The sequence below is a fragment of the Globicephala melas genome, chromosome 20, assembly GCF_963455315.2.
Source record: "Globicephala melas chromosome 20, mGloMel1.2, whole genome shotgun sequence".
NCBI classification, from domain to species: Eukaryota; Metazoa; Chordata; class Mammalia; order Artiodactyla; family Delphinidae; genus Globicephala; species Globicephala melas.
This window is the reverse complement of record NC_083333.1, coordinates 31864998-31886526: the sequence shown is the minus strand read 5'-3', so window position 1 is coordinate 31886526 and position 21529 is coordinate 31864998. Positions and strand designations below refer to the sequence as shown.

The 21529-nt window shown below is 44.7% G+C and overlaps 2 protein-coding genes across 10 annotated transcripts in view; both read right to left on the bottom strand.

The window, feature by feature from the left end:
- Positions 1-7813, bottom strand: part of RPTOR (regulatory associated protein of MTOR complex 1) — a 342549-nt gene extending 334736 nt beyond the window's left edge. Inside the window, exon 1 of the mRNA XM_060290007.1 lies at positions 6857-7813. Within this exon, the coding sequence (XP_060145990.1) occupies positions 6857-7018 (162 nt within the window). The 5' untranslated portion in view covers positions 7019-7813. The remainder of the gene's footprint in view (positions 1-6856) is intronic.
- Positions 1-21529, bottom strand: part of ENDOV (endonuclease V) — a 187367-nt gene that overhangs the window by 72326 nt on the left and 93512 nt on the right. For 2 of the 9 annotated variants that reach the window (XM_060290008.1, XM_060290009.1), the window contains 2 exons: positions 21106-21290; positions 14038-15223 (listed from right to left, as the gene is read on the bottom strand). The exons of 1 other annotated variant lie outside the window; for it this stretch is intronic. In XM_060290008.1, coding sequence (XP_060145991.1) covers positions 15021-15223; positions 21106-21290 — 388 coding nt within the window. In that variant the 3' untranslated portion in view covers positions 14038-15020. Of the gene's footprint in view, positions 1-14037; positions 15224-15407; positions 21343-21529 lie in introns of those variants that run through there. 6 more of the 9 variants (XR_009560214.1, XR_009560215.1, XM_060290011.1 and 3 more) reach the window with 6 other exon arrangements.

Sequence of the window (21529 nt, the reverse complement as noted above, 5' to 3'; positions counted from 1 at the left end):
GGGAGTTTATCTTTGTGTATGGTGTTAGGGAGTGTTCTAATTTCATTCTTTTACATGCAGCTGTCCAGTTTTCCCAGCACCACTTATTGAAGAGGCTGTCTTTTCTCCATTGTATGTTCTTGCCTCCTTTGTCGTAAATTAGGTTACCATATGTGTGTGGGTTTATGTCTGGGCATTCTATCCTGTACCACTGATCTGTATTTCTGTTTTTATGCCAGTACCATACTGTCTTGATTACTGTACCTTTGTGGTATAGTTTGAAGTCGAGGAGCCTGATTCCTCCAACTCCGTTTTTCTTTCTCAAGATTGCTTTGGCTATTTGGGGTCTTTTGTGTTTCCATACGAATTGTAAAATATTTTGTTCTGAAGAATGCCATTGGTAGTTTGATAGGGATTGCACTGAATCTGTAGATTGCTTTGGATAGTATAGTCATTTTCACAATATTGATTCTTCCAATCCAAGAACATGGTATACTTCTCCATCTGATTATGTCATCTTTGATTTCTTTTATCAGTGTTTTATAGTTTTCTGAGTACAAGTCTTTCGACTCCTTAGGCAGGTTTATTCCAAGGTATTTTATTCTTTTTGTTACAATGGTAAGTGGGATTGTTTCCTTAATTTCTCTTTCTGATTTTTCGTTGTTGGTGTATAGGAATGCCAGAGATTTCTGTGATGTCCACTTTCTTTTAACTACACTAACAGGTCTCAGACATTTGATAACAGGACACCTAACCACTCTTAAAAATTACTGAAGACTCCCAAAGAGCTTTTTATATGTTACATTTATCAATATTTTCCATATTAGAGGTTAAAACCAAATATATATATATATATATTTCCTTATTAATTCACTTAAAAATTGTTATATTTTCAATAAAGATTTCTATGAAAAATAACTATATTTTCAAAAAAGTGTTAGACAAGTGACATTGTTTTTCGAAAATCTCCTTAATGTCTGCCTTAACAGAAGACAGCTGAACTCTCACATTCTGCATTCAATCTGTTGTGATATGTTTTGGCTGAAGTGTGTAAGAAAAATATGGACTGAAAAAGACACATAGTTTGCAAAGAGCAGGAGTAACAGTAGAGCAAAATAATTGGAAATATTCTTCTATGATATTACATCAAAACTCAGTAAGTGGTAGTTTCTTAAAGGTTTGCTGCAATCTATCTGAATAGAATAGAAAATAGAAAATTTAATCTGTCCAAAACCAAAGCAATAACTCTTCATACCCTATTATGTTAAAATCCATTGGCCTAACTTTGGATCTTTTTCCCATGGATGATTTTATAATATCATGAATTGGTCATTTGGAAATATTGGTTCAGTGAATTATGCAGATGTTCCAAACGTGGACACATTTCATTCTACAATATAAAAAAGATCATATTCATTAATATCACCATCATCTCATCAGAAACATCTTTAAGTACTGGGAAGCCGGGAAGCTCACAGTGGCAGATACAGCTTTTCCAAAACTCTAATTTTCACTTGAAAGCTCAAATTTTATCACTAGCAACAAATATTGTCAGTTGTTTTCCTTGAAGTGAAGCTCACTTGGTTCGTTTTCCAGAAAATGTCCGCCAGAACCCAAGCCTGACCGTGCAGGGCCAGCCTGCCAGCCTCCTCCAGGTGCAGCTTGTGTTTCAGGAAGGGTAGCAACTGGCGCAGCCGGCAACCGCAGGTGCTCTTCCTCAGACAACCATACCTCGTGCAAAGGATAAAAAAGGCGTGTACCAAAGAGCCAAGATTTAAGAAAACTAATCATTTTAATGCTTTATCAAGGGCATTCTGAAGAGAAACTGGGATTTTTTTTTTTACTGAGAGCATGTGTCAATGAAGAAAACAATAACCACCAGCACAGTCAGATGCCACCATCTTGATTCAAGCTCAGGCACCAGCAGTTTCACCCACCCACAATCAGCGCAACTGTCAACTTGGGGAAAACGCCAATAACTAACATCTTCTATTATTATGAAAACAGTGTCACCTCGGGGACCCGAGCGAGAACCGAGCACACGGTGAGAACAGCTAGGCTGCACCATCAGAATCGTTCAGTTGGTGGTTGACCACCACCCGCCTCATCTTCTCCATACATTTTGTTTCAGCCTCCATGGCCTCTCAGCAGGATTTTTCCAGTGGAGACACTGTGATACAGTTTTGCCTGTCTGTTTTTACCTGGGCTGTGTTTCTCAGATTCTGCTTCCTCTGTTGGAGCCCTGTAACTATGTCTCTTCACGCAAGCCTTTTAATCAAGCCCCAGTTTCCTCATCAATCACACATAGATAACGATCTCTACTACTGAGCCTTAAAAGACATAATCTATGTGGAAGCCCTTGGTGAATGATTCATTTTTTTCATCAGTACATTTTTATTGAATCCCTATTGTGTGCCAAGCACTGTCCTCTATGCCAGCAGAAACAAGGTCCTTGTTTTATGATTAAAAAGCTCACTTCTGGGGGTCAGGGTATAAAGAAAAATATCACAGACATAAAGAGTGATCATGAGCAACTGGGGAGCTGCTTAAGATGGGGTGATCAGGAAAGGAAGTGACCTAGGCGCTGGGTGCAAACTACAAGAAGGAGCCAAGTATGCAAAGGTCAGATAGAAGAGCATTCCAGGCCTTTCCATCCAAGAAGCAGAAAAGGCAGGCAGGGCCAGATCATGAAGCTTTGTGAACCAGGGTGGAGTTTGTGTTCTACTCCAAGCGGCCTGGTAAGTAATGGAATCTGATTTACACTTTAACAAGCTCCCTCTGACCAATACGTGAAGAATCGATTGCAGGACAAGAGTAGACACAGGAAGACCAGTCAGGACACGATTCTAGCTATCCAGATGAAAGATGGTAGTTGCCTGGACTGGGCTCACATCAGTGGAGACAAAATGAGGTGGTCCGATATAAGATACAATTTGGAGGCAAAGTTGACAGGTTCTGCTGATGACACAGTACAATGAGGAGAGGAAGAAGAAATAATTACAGATAAATTCTAGATTTACAACCTGAACAACTGAGTGGGTGGTGATGACAGTGTGTTGTGATGGAGAAAACCAAGGCAAAGCAGACAATTAGGTACCTGAGACAAGAGTCATAGCATGTAGACGGCACATAAAACCATGAGACTAGATGAGATCAGCTAGCAAGGGTACACAGAGAAAAGAGAAAGGGCTCCAAGATCAAGTTCTGGAACACTCTACGCTCAGCTGTCAACCAGCAAAGGAGTCTGAGGAGGAGCAGTTAGTGACCTCAGAGGAAGACCTGGAGTTTCAGGAAGACACAGAAGCAAGTGAGGAAAAAGCTGTGTGAATGAGAGAGTGGTCCACCCTGGAATGCTGCTGAGAAGTCGAAAAGATAAGGACAGAGAAGTGACATTTAGATTTAGCAGCAAATGGTGACCTTGTGGAGGGCAGTCTGAGTGGCATGGAAGAGAGCCTAAATGGAGTAGATTGAGAGGATGCAAAGTGAGGAAACAGGAGTAAAGAAGGGTTATAAAGTATTACTATTTCCCCTTGCTCCAAAGACAACCTAAACATTTGACTATCCATATATCAGTTTAATGTATCTACTCGGCTTCCTCCATGGTTTATTCAAATACAGCTACAAAGCAAGGTGACTAAGTCTAAAGACTGGTTTGGGAAATGGCTTCATCATTTTATAGCTACATCGCCTACATACAGGCAGGTATAGTGTCTCTGTCGATGGTTTTCTTTCAGAGCAATAGCTCTCAGGCTTCCCTGATTCCATCCCACATATGTAAGGTAAAGATCCATCTGAGATCAATTATCTCCACATGCCCGCTTTCCGGAAAATGAACTCTGTGATAACTATAAAGTATCACAGTAAAACATAAATGGCGGAGTTATATACAAATCTGTTTTAGCCATAGGTCTATGAATGATTCACTTTGAACTGTAATTCACATGTCTAGTTATTTGAAAATCACAAGTCAAAAATGCCAGTGAGGCATATACATATTTACTACACACAGAACTAACCAAACAACAAACTTGATAATTTGATAATAACAGTATTAAACTTACAGTAACTTAGTAATTAAAATGCGACAATAGTGGCATCTGAAAACCAGGAATGGTTCAATACCAAGACTGTGGGAATCCCAACCGAGAGTGGGCATGTGCTGTAGTTCTGTGAGGATGCCAAATGCCAAGAGGCAGAAAACTTGGAGTCATCACTCAACTTTGGTAAAGTTGTCAATTTTAGGAACCCTTAACAACTCCACTAAATAGGACAAAAGTAAGTAACTACTGATACATATACAATAAAAGTGTGTGCACTTGGGACTTCCCTGGTGGCACAGTGGTTAACAATCTGCCTGCCAATGCAGGGGACACAGGTTCGAGCCCTGGTCAGGGAAGATCCCACATGCCGTGGAGCAACTAAGCCCATGTGCCACAACTACTGAACCTGCGCTCTAGAGCCCGTGAGCCACAACTACTGAAGCCCGCGAGCCTACAGCTCGTGCTCCACAACAAGAGAAGCCACCACAATGAGAAGCCTGCGCACCGCAACGAAGAGTAGCCCCCACTCACCACAACTAGAGAAAGCCTGCGTACAGCAACAAAGACCCAACACAGCCAAAAATAAATAAAGAAAATAAATAAATTTATTTTTTTAAAAAAAGTATGTGGACTTGCATACGGATCACAGAAAAAAGCAATGACTGAGTCTGCGTTTAGGGCAGTCAATTGCCCACTGGAAGAAGTAGCCTACACAGGTCCTGGTACAGGACAACCGGGTCCACACCTGTTGCCTTACAATGATGCTGCATCATCAGACTGCTGGAGATCACCTCCAGCACAGGGAAACAGTCTGGCATCATGCCCATGTGCTCAAGAGTCCTAGAATCTTGAAGTCACATATGGGTAACCCACAGGCCAGAGCCAACCCCACAAATGGACTGCTTCGTGTTTTGTAATATCTGAATTAGTTCCAATATTTTAAAATTGGCAAACTTCACGTTTAAAAAAAAAAAAAAGTTTTCTGGCTTCTCAAAGAAAAGAGAGAGAGAGGGAGACCTGGCCAGGACCAGCTGCCCCTTGAGCTGCAACCTGTGCTCTTCAGCGCCTCACTGATCTCAGCCTCCAGAAAGTCAGGCACGAGTCAAACCTCAGGGGCCATTTATCTATGAACCTGTGCCATTATTCTCCTTCTGTCTGGCCTGTTTCATTCATTTACGCTACCTTCCAATTCTCAGCATCATTTGGATCTGTACCCTTTATCCTAGCATAGTGTGCTGAAAAGGTCCCCTCAGGGTCTAACCAGGCGAAAGAGAATACAAGGATGTCCAGAGGCCAAGCTCTCACAAACTTAACTAAAAATGTTAGCTGCTGATCTTCTTTAAACAACTTGCGAAGGTCGGACACAGCAAACTTTCTCCCCTGGATCTTTCTAAGTCAAAATCTCAGTAATTACTCGGACTCCCAAAACTTTTCTTCCTCTTAATAACCTATGAAGAGCTTATCAGGGAATGTTAATCATTCACCAATTGTTGTAATTAAAAGGTCAAAAATAAATCCATCAATCAGTTTTGAACAGTTTAAGCATGGGTTTAGAGTAGCAAAGGGAACCACATTTCAGAAGAAAAGAAAAAAAAAAGCCCTCCAAATAGAATGGGGAAAAAAAAAAGATTACAGTTACTTTTAAAATAAGTCTCTTCATATATGCATAGGAACCACAAAAGCTTTAAACCATATAATTAGTACTAAAGATGTCCGTAAGACAGACTTTATACAATCTCTTCCAATGACCATCTCTTTTTAGTCCCTAAACTACTTTTGGATGAAACAAATTTTCCTAATAACAACTGAAGCACAAGTTACTAGTGACTGACTAGCTAGAATTACCACAAGGGTAATCCTATATACGTTCAACATCATACACTAAAAACAACAATCTTATATAAACATATCCATAAACCCAGAGCAAAGCACACTGCATTACACCACCAACTACCCCTCTTAGGCTAAAATGTTCAAATCAATAAAGACAGTCTTGAAGGAGAAAACAAAGCACAAAAAAAAATCCAAAACAAATTATAAGCGTGTATGGGTGAGACGGTCCCACCCTTTTGCTATGGAGGCCAGGAAATAGATGGTGGTTGATTAAGGACAGGTTTAACAAAATTGACTGTTTTCTTTCCTACTAACTTCTTAAGTCACTATCCACGCTCCAACACCACGAGGACCCCCCACCAGACCCAAGTTCCAACCCATCATACTCTACTATTAGAGAAATTGTCTCCACCTAACAGTATCGCGACACCACATAAAAGTATGAAAGTCTTGATTCAAGACAAACTGTTTAGAAGTCTATGATGAAGTTCACTGTAACTGTAAAATAACTTTGCATTAATTTGTTACTAGCTGAACATTTGCCAGTAATCTTGTTTCCTAGCATACTATATTAGACTTCTGCACTCCACCTAGCTTGGGCAAAAAAAGTAAACTAGCCACTAAGTAGACTAACCACGTTGGGACAAATATTATATCCCAAGTTGTCTTTCCTCTAAGTGTTAACAGTACAAAGTTTAACAGTACAAAGTATATCAAAGAGCATGTAAATAGTTGCAATGCTGTATTTTCTAACTTGCTTAACTTCCATTGTCTGAATTAGAACTTACTTTGAATCTAATTAACACTATCCAGTGAATAACTACTAACCAAAACAGACTTTTCCATTTACAATAAAAATATGGAGTCTGAAATGGTTTGTGCTTTTTGGTTGACTTGCAACATGTGGCTGAGAAAAAATATCGCTGCTCTCCCAAGGACATATTTCTGGCTCTGAACTTGCAAAAGCTATCAAGGTCTAAGAGACGCAGGCTCAATCCACTTACCCGATCCTTCATCCTCCAGCTCTGAGCTAAAGATTTGGAGCCTTCAATTTTCTCACAGTGCCTCTTTTTCATGAAAGCCAAAGGCAGGTTCCAGTCAGTAAGATCAGCCTCATCTTCGTCCCCGAGTCCCAGGAGAGGCGACTGCAGCATCTCGGATTCCATCAGCGGGGGAGGGGGTGGGGGAGTCCTGGGCAGCAAGCGCTCGAGAACCTCCAGCCTTAAAAACTAGTGTGTACCAGAATTGGTGAAATAAAAAACAGAGAAGGGCAAAGTAGAAAAAGAAATGGATGGAGAGTGTGCGGAGATCCTCGCTGAGGCAAGAAGTCTGAGATCCTTCTCTAACTCTGCGCGAGAAGTCAGAAGGGGTGGGAAGAGCGGTGGGAAATGAGGGAACCCAAGGAGCTCCTCACAGACACACACGCCCCCAGATCCCAAGTCACCGGCTGCTTCTGAGGCTGTCCGTTCCCGGAGGGGCTGCGAGCGGAGCTGTCAAAGGCGTGCGAGATTCCAGGCCTCACGATGACCCTGCTTTCGGTCTCCAACGCCTCAGCCGATCCGAGGACAGGCAGGCCGCCCGCTCTTGGTGCCGGTTTGCCGACTGGGCTGAGGTCTTCGGCCGAGGGGAAGAGGTTCAGAGCGCCTCGGGTCTCCTACAGCCACTTTCAGCCCTGCGGATCTCGCACTCGCCGGAGCTGCTGCAACCAGAGCCAGGACGGGCCCATCGTGCTTGCCCGCAGCCGGCTCCTCAGCCCCGGGTCCGCGCGGCCTGGCCGGTCCTGGCCTCCGGCCCCGTGGCTCTCTCTTGCCTGAGAACGAGTCCTAAGAAACAGGCGACACGGAGCCGCGGAGAAAACGCGTAATGTGGGCTTACTGGGTTTGGGGAGTTTTGCCCTCTGGTTTGAAGCTACAGTGAAACTCCTCTCATCAGCACATCAAGGAGGACGCCATATTGCCAAGACCCAGAATGCAGCGCGATCTACGGCGTGGCTAATAAGCCAAACTTCCTCAGAGTGTCCTGGCCATGCTCCCCAGGAGACAGCGAGAGGCGTCCCTGCCTCCCCGTTACCATCGTTACCACAATTAAGCTTTCTAGAGTTTATGGCAATTGGTATAATAGACGCGTCATATCAAAGTCAGTCCTATAAATGAAACTGTGTTATTTGGAAAAAAGCTTTTTATTATTACAAATGGACCTACATGCTTCTGAAATTAAAGGATTCAACCCCTTCTTTCTTCCAGATTTTGAAAAAGCAGCAAAAGCTTCAGAAAGAACAATTGATAACATTACAAAAGAAGATAGTATTGGGGGGGGGCGTAGTATCCTCCACAGTATCAATCAGATTTTCTTTTTTATTTTCAAGGAACACTAAATGAAAAAATTAATTTCGACAATTATATTTTTTGTTTAATCCATCTTATTTTCTGCACAGTTTATTCTTATTATGATAGAGCTTCATGTGCAAACAACTAAACGCTACAGATTTCTATGCGTGGCACGCCTCCTGCCTTACTTTATTGCTGTATTCCATAAACATTGCGTATTTACAGTTTGTGGATAACTATGTCCCGTGCGGAGGGATTATAAACCCCAAGCAGCATGCGGTGCCTGCCTTCAATAAACATAGTGTCTAGTGATACACAGATGTAACCGTTAGATAAAGCCGGGCAGAAGGCAAAGAGGCTCGTCTTCCCCTCTGCATTTAGGTTTTGAGGTCAGGCCCACCTATATCTGCATCTCAGCTGTATCACTTTCCATGTCTGTGACCTTGGTCAATCCCATAACTAGTTCAGCCTCAGTTTCCTCAACTATAAAACTGGGTGAATATAATACCCACCTTGAAGGATAAAATTAACCCGTGTAGGTATCTGGTATATAGTGAGTGCCCAATACAATTCCAGCAATGATGCGTCTGTAGCTGGAGCGAGATCTAGCAGCCCTGTGTGCTTTACTAATCTAAAACCTCAGGGTGGGCTCTGGAAGAGACCCTTTTTCTCAGTGTGGTTTCCTAGGGCTTTGACACAATGTGGCAGCCCATATAAGGATCCTGATGGCATTTGTGTTCCTTTCAACAGCTGAGTGAATAGTGCAATCCCAGATCGTTCTCACCTAGCACATCACAGGTATTTAATTAAAATTCTTGGATTAAATCATTACCATTCTAAACATTTATATGGTTATTACATCCTGATGAGCCCAATCCTCCCATTAAAACTCAGGGCAAATTCACCAGAACAGAAATAGAGGCTAAAATCTGCCTTTTCCTTGCTCTCTGTGTTGACAAAATATCCCCCACAGTCACCAGCAGAGGCTTCAGGACTGCAGGGTCCTGAGAAGACCCCACTCTCACCTGAGGGCAGCAGCATAACTCCGGCTCTGCCCCATCACCCTGCAGCACACAACAGTGAAGGCCAGTGTCCCCAGGCACTCTTGCAGGAAGCAGCAGTTACAGAAAAGCAGCAGCATTAAACGCATTCATTCCTTACTAGCCCTGTGACAGGGGAAAACCCACTTAATCTGTGTGAGATTCAGTTTCCTCACCTATGAAGTATGTCACCTGGGGAAATCTACTCACCCTGTCTGACATTCTAAGCGAAGGTAGTAACGGAGCCCGTGGAACCCAAAACTGGCAGGTTGTCAGAATTACCTGGGAAACTATTTTAAAATAAAGATTCATCCAGACCTACTGAATCACAGCGAGAGGGAGGACAGGGATTCAGGATCTCTATTTTTTAATCAGGTAACCGTGATGATAACTTAAAATCAGTCAGATGTGGGGATACTGGACAATATTCTCGTTGAGGATATTAGGCCATATTCTCCCCCAATGATTCTGTTCCAGCCCCATGGTGGGCCCTCAATAACTATTCGTACTGAACAAATGAATACTATGAAGGAATTATCCAATCTTCCATCTAATACATCAGAACAAAACACCCAAACTACATAACAAAACACGCCCTCTACTGTTTTACAAATGTGACCCCAGAACCAAGAGGTCTTTGGGGTCCATGTCCCGGACTGAGGGTTAGATGAAAACATTCTGTCCCCAGCTCACCACCAATTCCTGCAGAATTGCCAGAGCCTCTGCCCTCCTCTGTCCTCAGTCTCCACGTCTGAGACAACAGAAACTTAAAGAAGGTGAACCTCTAAAGACACTTCAGGGTCAAAATTCTGTGATTCATGTAAAAACGAGAAATGGGCAGATGAAAGCCCAGCTCCCAACCTGAAGTTTCAAGAAGGGGCTTGAAATGCCATGAGCGGCTCTATTCAAGTCCCAGATAAGCATTTGGAAGCATGGCTCCAGGTTTCCAGAAGGCAGTGAGCGTCGATGACTAATGACAGGCTGGAAAGTCAAGGGCTAACTTTTCTCACCTGGGTGATCTCATTACCACGGCGTGTGATCGGCCAGCCACTTGGACCTGCCGTTCTGATTCCCAATATCTCCAATTCTTCACAAGAAAGGACATCTCCTGCTTGCCCCAAAGCCTCTAAATAAGATACTTTAATCATGAAAACAAGTTCTACAAATCTCAAAAAATGCGTAAAACCTGATCTTGTTCAAGCTATGGAAGGGGAGAGAGTGTTAATGAAATCCTGCTGGGGGTAAACATCAGGCTGCCGATGTGCAGCTGGGAGAGAGAAGGGGCTTTTAGGCCCAGCTCTGATGTGAAACTACAGAATAACATTTGATCTTCCTGTACAGGGTGGGGGGCCCTTGTCTTACAATATGAAGGTCGAGCAGAAGACCCCTTCCAGCCCAAAATCTCAGGCTATTTGGCAACCAGAAGCCAAAGAAACAGCAAAGTGAGCAGAGAACAATTATAAAAAACCTGAGTGTGTAGGTCAAATACAACAGAAGTCAGGGGTACATGTAGGGGTAAATTTGGGATAACAACTGGGGCAGGGAAAGGATCTGAATAGATGCCTTGGGAACATAGCACGTTGCCCAGGAAGAACAAAGGAGGCTGGGTTTTCACAGCCTTCAAGCTCAGCTGTTGGCTAATCTTCTCTCAAAACACAAGACCATCACAGCCGAGGCGTTCCATTTGCAGGCAGGACAGGCTGCGTTCCATCCTCCAATATTGCAGTTTCTCCGCTAAATCAATCAAGGGCACTGAATGTGTTTTGTCATCAAGAATCAGGAGCAAGCCTGGAGGTCAAGCAACTCAAGAAAACCGGTGTTTCGCTGAGCTATTACTTTCCATGCAGGGAGACCAGCCAGCTCCCACCCTTTCCAGAGAAATCTGTAATTAGCTTAAAAGAAACAAAAATAAAGTACTTTGCCATTGTCTGAGCATCATTACTCTGTTTTTAGCAGAATCCAAGCCACCCCCCACCCCTGCAGGTCAGATGTTTTGTTGACAGCGAAGTGAGAAGAGAGAAAGGGAAGTAACAGCACCCGCAGTTGGAGACGCTGGCTTTGAGAACCCAAACGAGCCCGTCTCCCTCTCTGCCCATTCCACCGTCTAAAAATATGGTGGTGTTTGTGTATGTGCTTTTCACCTCCTATTGCATATCTTTCTATTTTATGTATACATTTTTACACTGAGCAACTAAGGTTTTGGGAAGCACAAACAAACAATAATATTATTCCATTTTAAAAAGGAGTGACCCCTGAGTAGCATGGGGACTATGGTAAAAGATTTCTCTTATTGAATAAACTTCACCTACTATCCACACTTCTCCTTTCAGAATTGAGAATTTTTGCATAGCCTCAGCCTTAAACAGCCAGATGAGAAGGAAACACACAAGGAAGGGGACAGAAGTGGATCCTTCACCCCCGGCCCTTTCCTTCCCACTCTGGGGGCTGTTTTGCATAGGGTGGTGAAGAGCTGTCTAGGGACCCTAGAATTTGGAGCAAGGTGAGGAGTGATGGAGTTGGAAGGAAATGTGTCTCAGGCCCACTCACTATTGGGCCCAGCTTGCAGCACGAGAGCCCTGACCCATCAGTCTGGAGGCCTGGTGCTCCCCGCTCCGAGCTTCACTGAACCAGACACCACTGTCCACAGCCCTTGTAGAGAAGGGACGAAAGCTAGTACCTTTCCCAGTCATGAGTTCATTAATGTGAGCCCTGTCTTCCTCCCCTAGAACCTGGAGGTAGAATCACTGGGATGTGGTCTAGGCCCAGAGCAGAAAGAGTGCTTAAAAAAAAAGGAAAAAAGGAAAGCTTTTATGATAGAGACTATACTGAGAAAATTTGTTATCCAATAAAAAATATGCAAATGGAATTTTATAAGCTTTTATTTTAATAATATTGCCTACAATAAGATTCTACCTTTATGAAAATACAAATAGTGTCACCACTGTCTCTTTTTAAATTCCCCATTTGTTATTTTATGTAATATTCACATCTCATCAATGATTCTCAGGTTCTCAGTGAGCACGAGGTCCTGGGGGAGCCAAGGCTAACCCAACCGTTGCCTCTGCCTTTAATGGGGGGCATTAGAGAATGTGCCAGTAACTAAAATATTGTAATCCTGATAGTGTTTGTGGTGAGCCAAGCCCTTTTCATGAGAATTAACTCCTTTAATCCTCCTAATAACCTCCTTTAAGCCTCCTGTATTAGATCTACTTTACCAGTAAGGAACTTGAGACAGAGAGCAATTAAATAGCTTTCTCAAGATCCCCCTGCTGGCCAGGGCTGGGCGAGAGTCCAACCAGCATGTCTAAGGCTAGGACCTGGGAGCCATGAGAACCTCCTTGGGCCCTTGGGAGTCACACCTACCAAAGTTCAAATCCCCACTCTGGCGTTTCTGTGTCCTGGGACCCAAGAGAAAGGTGCTGAACACATCCCAGCCCCAATTTCATGTGTAAAATAGGGAAATTAATAGTTTCTGTTTCGTAGAGATGTTATAAGTGTCAAATCAGCTAGTGCCAGGCACACAGTAAGAATTCAGTAAAGGCTGTTTTTATTAACAAACTGCTATAAGAATAAATTCCATCTAGGAAGATTAAAGAGGCTTCTTGGAAAACACAGCATGCGTGCCTGAGCCTCAAAAGTGGATTTCTTTTTTTCAAATAATTTAAATTGTTTTTTTCCAAATGAAAACCTTACACTTGGGGTGGGAGGGAGACGTCAGAATGGGATGTCTCGTTTTTCACGGGAGATGTCAGTGGATCAGACCGTAAACTGATTTTTAAAAAGTAAAGAAAGAAACACACCATGTAGAAATGCTGAACTGAATGTTAGAAGAAACAGCCCAATGTGTAGACCATCTGCTCCAGGGGTGGGGTGATGTGGGGTAGGGGGCAGGGACCACCACCTTCCCTGCATTGTAATCCCAGAAATAATATTTGACATTTTAAACAGTATCACATAGTATTTTGACAATTTTTCTTAAATTTAAAAAATAAAAGTAATAGATATTTGCTGGAGGAAATTGGAAAATGTCAATGTCAAAAAAAAAAAATTACCCATCAGTTCACAGCCCAGAGTAACTACTGTTTCCATTTTATATATTTCCTTCTTGCCTTTTCTTTTTGGCATATATATATTTAAAATAATATTTGCTTTTTACATTAAAAAATAACATTATTCTGAAACATCATTTTGAAAGTAAAGAAGAAACACTTTTAATTCTATTGCACACACATAACTGCTCTTAATATTTCTTTGTATAGCCTTCCAGTATATGTTATAAATATTTATTATAAATGGACATACTTATTTGTAAGGTTTTGCAAAAGAGAATCATTCAATTTTGTATAAACACTGTTTAACAAAACCTTTCATTTTGTGCCTTTTTCTCATAGCAGAAGCATTTTCCCGAGTCTACACTTCCTAGCATTCTGCAAATCAACATCATTAACCATTGCCATGTATCCTGGCACAGACAGTAACTGAAAAATGTGGAGGGGTGACCCATAGAGAAGGACTTTAATTTAAAAAAAAATTTTTTTTTTTATTGTGGTCTAACCCTTGGGGCTGCTGCCTTAAGTCAGGACTTTCACTTGGTTTAATGAAATTCAACAGGCTAGACCTTTGGTTACAAAGACATATGGCAAACACCCTCCAGTTCATTTCCAAAAACATCCTGAGGGACCTTAAGCCTGCTTGTGGAGCCATTGGAAGGTTCTTAAGTGTTCGATTTAGTACTTATTAAAATAATTATTGTAATAATGATGGCTAACATAGCATACTTCCTATGGACCAGACCCTGTTCTAAGCACTTCACACATATTAACTCAATGCCTACAACACACCTATTGCCCCCATTTTACAGATAAGGAAGCTAAGGCACAGACAGATTAAGGAACTTGCCAAGCTACACAGCTAACAAGTGGTGGAACCAGGATTCAAACTAGCAGTTTCTCAAATTTTGATACATCAGAATCACCCGCGGGCCTTTAAAGACCTGATGCCCAGGCTGCACCATTAGAATGTCAGGGGTGGTAGCTGGCAGCAGCCTGGAGCCCCCAGGTGCTCCCAGTGCTGGGAAGTGGGGGACCCACGGCCTCGAGGTCTGAGTTCTTAACCACTGTGTTAAGCGCACCCAGGGGCTTGTCTCCAGCCCGCCAGTGCCAGCATGGAGGCAGTGACATGGCTTCCTGAAAAGCGTGATTAGGTCCAGTCTTGGGGAAATGTGCTGTTGCGGTGACATGTCCAGGCTGTGCTATCTACGCATAGCTATGGGTGAGGGCTGGTTCAAAGCTGGGAGCAAGCTGGCCAGAGAAGGCTTGTAGTGGGCTGGATTAAGTCTCTCCGGGTAACCGGATGTCCTGGTTTCCTGGGGCAGCCCCAGCTGTACCTTCTGCCTGGACATATTATTAACACTACCCTCTTACATTCCCAAAATGTCCTGGTTTGGATGATAAACTACAATCACGCTACCTTTACCCTCTCTCATGGGACCCTATACTTTCTACTCACAGCATACAGAGTAGTTCTAATCAAACCAGTGTTTATTTTTTATTTCTTTTTAAATTTATTTATTTATTTATTTATGGCTGCATTGGGTCTTCGTTGCTGTGCACGGGCTTCCTCTAGTTGTGGCGAGCAGGGGCTACTCTTCGTTGTGGTGTGCAGGCTGCTCACTGCGGTGGCTTCTCTTGTTGTGGAGCACAGGCTCTAGGCGCACAGGCTTCAGTAGTTGTGGCACGTGGGCTCAGTAGTTGTGGCTCGCGGGCTCTAGAGCACAGGCTCAGTAGTTGTGGCACACGGGCTTAGTTGCTCCACGGCATGTGGGACCTTCCCGGACCAGGGTTTAAACCCGTGTCCCCTGCATTGGCAGGCAGATTCTTAATCACTGCGCCACCAGGGAAGTCCAAACCAGTGTTTATTTTGATGTCCCTTTCCCTACCTAGGTAGAAACTCCGTGAAGACAGGGACCACGTCTTCTGATTCTGCCCCGCAGGGATCACAGAGCCTGGTAGGGTGGCAGACACACCGGCAGTGTTAGTTGAATGACTCAGACGAGAAGGGCTGCCCTGCTCCGATGAACACCAGGCACAGGCACACTGACCACACTTTAGGGCCACAGCAGCTACTGTTACCCAAAAACTGGGTTTGCCTCTTGGTGGGTATCAAGCCAAAACACACAACGCACAAGAGCAGGAGAAGGAAGGATTTATTTCTTGCAATAAGTAAGGAGAACACTGGGGATCTTTCCCAAAGCAGTGTCTCCCCGAGCAGCAAAACTGGGGAAGTTTTAACCTAAGGGTACATGCATATTCATGAAGGGGCTGAAGCAGAGGAGAACTCAGCATAGAATTGGGGCAAAGGTCGACAGAGTCCGAGCTTTAGTTGATGGAAGTCACAAGGGTCAGCAAAAGTCAACATCATCATTCCGTAGGCTCTAGTTAATCTGGTGGTCCAGCACTCAAGCACTCAAGGGGGCTTGGATCCTGCAAAACAGCTCAGGAATGTACTCCAGGCTAATCTTTACCTTTACAATTGATTTATTGTTTCCAATATGGTTATTTCCCTGGTCTGGTAATAGCTGTTTGTTCTTACCTTCTTTTCTTCCCTTGAAATCATTAACTACTGAGGCCCATTCTTGTGCAAGGGCAAACACTGTGGCCAGGCTCAGATCACAAAATGGTTTAGACCTGAAATGGCTTCTCTTGTGTCAAGAAAGCGATGAATGCCTGGTTCTCTTCCTCCCGGGACCCCCTACCATATCTGCCTACACTACAGCTGACCCCTTGGAGGCAAGAAGCAGTGGGGAAGGGCAGATGTGGGGAGTATCTGAGAAACCCCCAATGCCACCCCAAGAAGAATGGCCGCCCAAGGATTCAAAGGACAAAGACTTGGGGCCACGCTGACCTGATTATGAAAAGAAAAGTGACTTTATTTTGAACCCCCAAGTGAGTAAAATGGGGCATAGGAACATCTTGGTCCCTGAATCTTGGCTTTTATCTATCTCTGATTACTTCCTTGTATTAGTCAAGCTAGGCTAAGTTCTGGACCGCCCCACACACACACACGAAATCTCAGCAGAAGGCCATTGTTCACCCACACAACAGGTGAGCTCAATACAGGTGTTTGGGATGATCTCTTTCCATCTTGTGGGTCCCACCACCCCCAGGACTCGGGGTCCTTAGCTAGGTGTCTGCTTCCAGCCAGAGGGAGCAGCTCAGAAGGGAATCCAGGTTTCTATTGGCCAGGCCTGTGGCTTACGTCACTTCTGGCCGCATTCCACTGGCCAAACTCTGTCATGTGCCACAACTAACTGCAAGGGAGACTGGGAAATGTGGTGTATGTGCCTGGGAGGAAATGCAATAAATTTGGTAAATAAGGAGCTATAGGGACTTTCCTGGAGGTCCAGTGGTTGAGAATCTGCGCTTCCACTGCAGGGGGCATGGGTTTGATCCCTGGTTAGGGAACTAAGATCCCACATGCCGAGCAGTGTGGCCAAAAAAAAAAAAAAAGGAGCTATAAGATTTCTTCCTAAAAATTAGACAAAAAAGGCTATATTTGTTTCCCAGGGCTGCTGTAACAAAGTACTACAAACCGGAGGGCTTAAAGCAACAGAAATTTATCATCTCACAGTTCTAGAGGCCAGAAGTCTGAAATCAAGGTGTGAATAGGTGGAGCTCCCTCTGAAGGCTCCAGGAGAAAATCTGTCCCATGCCTGTTAGCCTCTGGTGTAACCCGCAATCCTTGGTGTCTCTCTGCTTGTCCCGCGTAACTCCAGCCTCTGCTTCTATCACTTCATAGCGCCTTCCCCTTGTGTCTCTGTGTCTCTCCTCTTCTTACAAGAACTCCAGTCATATCGGATTAAGGGCCTACCGTAAATCATCTTAAGTGACATCTGCAAAGACCCTATTTCTAAATAAGGTCACACTCATGGGCTCAGGATCTGGATGTATGTCTCTGGGGGACACAATTCAACCCATAAGAAAAACAAAGAGAACGAACTTTTTAAAGGTTCTTGAGACATTCTCACATTGCTTCCAAAAAGCTCATTCCAATTTGCCTATGGACCAGCAGAGTACCGGTATCATCCTCCCCAAATCAAATAAGAGTATTTTGGTTTTCTTCCTGAGTTTTATTATCTTGATTTCTGCAAATTCGATAAGTGAACAATGGCATCTCATTTGCGTTTTGGTAAGGAAGGACACAGAAAGTGCACAAGGTACTCAGGACTCAGGTTGGTCATCCATTACGACTGAAGGATGGTGGGCAGTCAGGACCAAGGGCAGGGGACAGACAGGAACTGGGCCAGTGTGTGTGGAGTCCTCAGGGCAAACCTGGGAACTGGAGGGTGTTTGCTGAGCTGGGAGTGGCCATCACAGGACACCACCCAGGCAGGGATGGAGAAACATTTAACTAGCCGAGATCGTAGCTCTCTTCTTACAGAAAGCAAAAAAGGCAGAGAGGACAGAAATTTCCATTTCTCCATCTGAAATTAATGTTTCCAGCAAGGAGCCTGGATGGCTTTCTGCAGACAGCCCAGCTGCTGAGGCTGGAAGAGGCTTGTCTGGTTTGCTTGTCACAGTGGCGGTTCGGACCGATCGTTGCAGGGGATGAACGTGGCAGCAGACGCTCGGAGTAAGACATTCACGAGGCCGTCGGTGCCACCACACCTCAGAACGCTCTGTGCTCGGTCCAGAATAACCCCGGCCCCTGTGAATTATTCATACCAGCCACCTTATGGCATGTGATCACATTCCAGGCAGAATGTCAGCCAGGGGGAAATTTGTAAATATAATTTGTATTCTCAATTTTTGTCATAGTTTTGTTCGTTATTTTCCCCTCATAACTCTCCATCTTCCTCCCATATTTTCCCTTCTCGGGTTTTTTATCAGAGGGATCTGTCAAGAGTGACTCTAAAAGTCTCTGCCTTTTCTCAGAATGTGGTCTCTCCGGTGGCGGAGCGTGCAGCCTCCAATCTCCGAGTTCATGTTTACAATACATATTTTTATTACCTTTGAGTGAAAGTGATTGCTATGGTTATCTCCTTCTGAAATGTATATTTTCCTTTCAGTTATTTCGAGTATGGTTTGAATTTTTATGTATCTTTCAATCCCTGTTCCCCAAAGAGGTAGGTGGGGCAGCTGAGCCAGGGGGGCCGCGGTTCTCCCTGCAGCACGACAGCCCCCTTCACAGCATCCCCAGAGAGATGGTCTCCCTTCTCTGCTCCCGTGGGCACCACCCACTCCCAAGTAAGCCTGACGAGGGCTTTCCAGGGGCTTCTGAGAGCCCAGCCTTCACCAGAGCATAGGGTTGAGAGAGTGAGCTTGAAATGGGGGGAAAAAATGTGTAACTGTCAAGCTGATTTCCACTGGATGAAAAAGAATTTTATGATGAGAGATGAGAGGAGGGCCCTAGGCCAACTCAGAAATTCATTTCTAGAACCAGAGGCTGCATCATTGACTTAAAATGGTCCAAGGTTGACAACATAATCAAAGTCAGAACTCCCCATCTCGGGTCTACGGGTCTGTAATTCCCATCTTCCTTTAGCCTTTCACCGTAGCCACTATCATCATGCAATTTCCCCCCAAGCACTTGGTTAGATCACAAAGGTAATGAGATCCAGTGAGAAGGCCAAATTTCTTGTGAGCCAATTTACTTTCCAAAAAGACAAGTTGGGCTTTGGAACCCTTCACCTTGACTCTGACACCACCTGGTGCGTGGGCCTGTGGAAGAGAGTGGTAGAGCCGGGCACACAGACCGAGAGTCGACCGGGCTGTGAGGTGCTCCCATCCTGGGTCTCTGCTCCCCAGATGCTGATGGAAACTAAGGAAGGTGGGAAGAGTTTGACTCAGGGATCAGAGGAGGTGATACAGCGCTGGCACGTATGTGCTCCTAGCTCTCTGGAGTGGAGCTGGGCCCAAACAGTTACATGGGGCAGGGTACCAGCTGCAGGAGCTGGGACTGGGGGACTCTGGGGACTCTGGGCATAAGCAGGGCTGCTTGGGGGCCCTGGTGACACATTGTGGCATAGTGTTGAGGGGGTTATTCCCCAAAAAGCAGCTTGAGTGTGTCCAGGGAGCACATGGGCACAGTCATAGGCTCTCCCTCTAGGCTGAGAGCAGAGGCAGGTGATATCAAACCACAGCAGGACAACCAGGAAGGATGACAATCCTCTGGGTGACCACCTGGTTTGTGAGCTCATTTGAGGCTCCTGGGGGTTGTGGGGCCACCTTGCTGTAATTTGGGGCAGGGACTGTGGGTATAGGGGGGACAGAGGGAGGGACTTTGGGCAACCGCTGTTCTGTAAGTTATGACATTGGGTGACATGTGTGAAATGGCTGCATTTATCCCTGCACTGTCACAGCTACTCAGGTGAGTCAGCGCCAACCTGTCCCCACACCACTCAGGCCAGCGTTCCTCAGCCCCAGGACTACTGACATTTTGGGCAAATGATTCTGTTTTGTTTTTGTTTATATTTTAGCATTTTTTAAACATTGTGGTAAATGCAAAGGACACTTTTAACCATTTGTAAGTGTGTAGTTTAGGGGCATTAAGTACATTCACATTGTTATACAACCTCATCACCATCATCTCCAGAACTCTTTTAACTTCCCAAACTGAAACTCTGTCCCCGTTAAACACTGACTCCCCATTCCCACCTCCTCTCAGCCCCTGGCACACACCCTCCTACTTTCCGTCTCTATGGATTTGACTGCTCTAGGGACATCATATAAGTGGAATCAGACAGTGTTTGTTCTTCTGTGTCTGGCTTATTTCACTGAGCATAATGTCCTCAAGGTTCATCCACGATGTAGCAGGTGTCAGATGATTCTCTGTTGTGGGGTGTTCTGTGCGCCATAAGATGTTTAGCAGCATCCCAGCCTCTAACAGCTAGATGCTAGAAGTACTTCCCTCCTCTCAATTGTGACAACCCAAAAATGGCTCTTGAATTTGCCAAATGTACCCCTGGTTGAGAACCACAGCTCTGTGCACAGTCATCTCTGAAGACTTGTGTCTCCCCTTCATGTACCTGAGCTCCACAAAGGGGCAAGCGCACCTCAGGAATGTGTCCCCAGCCCCCCGCTGCAGCCCAGCTCCCAAATCCCATCAGAAGGTTCCAGCCACACACATTCCATGTCAAGATAACTTAATAACATTAGGTCAGATTTTCAAAATTGCCATTTTTAATAATTTTTTAAAAACCCTCTCTTTTCTTAAATCCACATTAAGCATACGGCAAGCCATGTGCTGGCTGCATCGCCTCTTGCAAACTCAATGCTGGCCTCTTGTTTTTTACCTTCCATATGGGGAGACATAAATCCTACTTAGAGACAAACCTCAGGAGATGTGAGAAGCATGTACGAGCCAAAGATAAACAGCCTGTTTTGCCCTTGGACACATAAGCTGGATTTTCTTCAGTAATCCAGGCCCTTCTCAGAAACAGCCAAGAGCAAGGAAACTTTACAGCATTATCCATAGCCACACACACACACACACACACACCTCAAAAAGAGCGAGTCTGGCAGTCAAGGCAGATGACAGCCACAACCTGGGCAGAATTTCAGCACACCACTTCTTCCTCCCAGACCCTGCCAGCACAGCTCGGGCTGATCCACACATTCCGCATTTCCACTCAAGCCCCATATAGCTCTGCTAATACCCATCAGCCCGCAGACAAAATCTTTTACTTCCCAGTAAGCCTGGAACAAAAAAGATGCATTTGCACGGGCTTTGGGAATAAAGGAGAGACACTGGAGGCCTTCAGGATTATCTTGGCAGAGAATGAATTTTGTTTGCATGTGTATGATTCATCAGGCATTGATTAAGAGTCACAGGATTTGGGGATTGTCATCAATCAGAGCACCTTACAGTGGAAACAAATAAACCTACCTTCCAGGGCCAGAGGGGAACCCAAGAGCGGTGGCCATCCAGATTTTGTTGGAACGTTCTGGAGAGGTGGCAGATTTTTCTCCCATTCTTCACCCCTCTCTGTGTCCCCATCCTCTGTCAAGTGACCTGCAGCTCTTCCCACAGAGGTAGAACGTGCTTCCCTGACCCCGGACTTCAGGCTTGGCCTTGAGACATGATTTGGCCAGTGAGATGCTAGCGGAGCAGCAAAAGCAGGGGCTGTGAACATGCGGGGGGGGGGGGGGCGGGTAGACTCTCCCCCTTGTTTGCTTCTTTCTCCAGAACAAGAAGCCACCCCAGTGAGGCCACCCACCTGAGGAGGGCGAGAGAGCCAAGATGCCGCGTGAGGCAGCCCCCAGCCACCCCCAAATCCAGGAGAGTCAGCGCTGCCATGTGAAGCCATGAG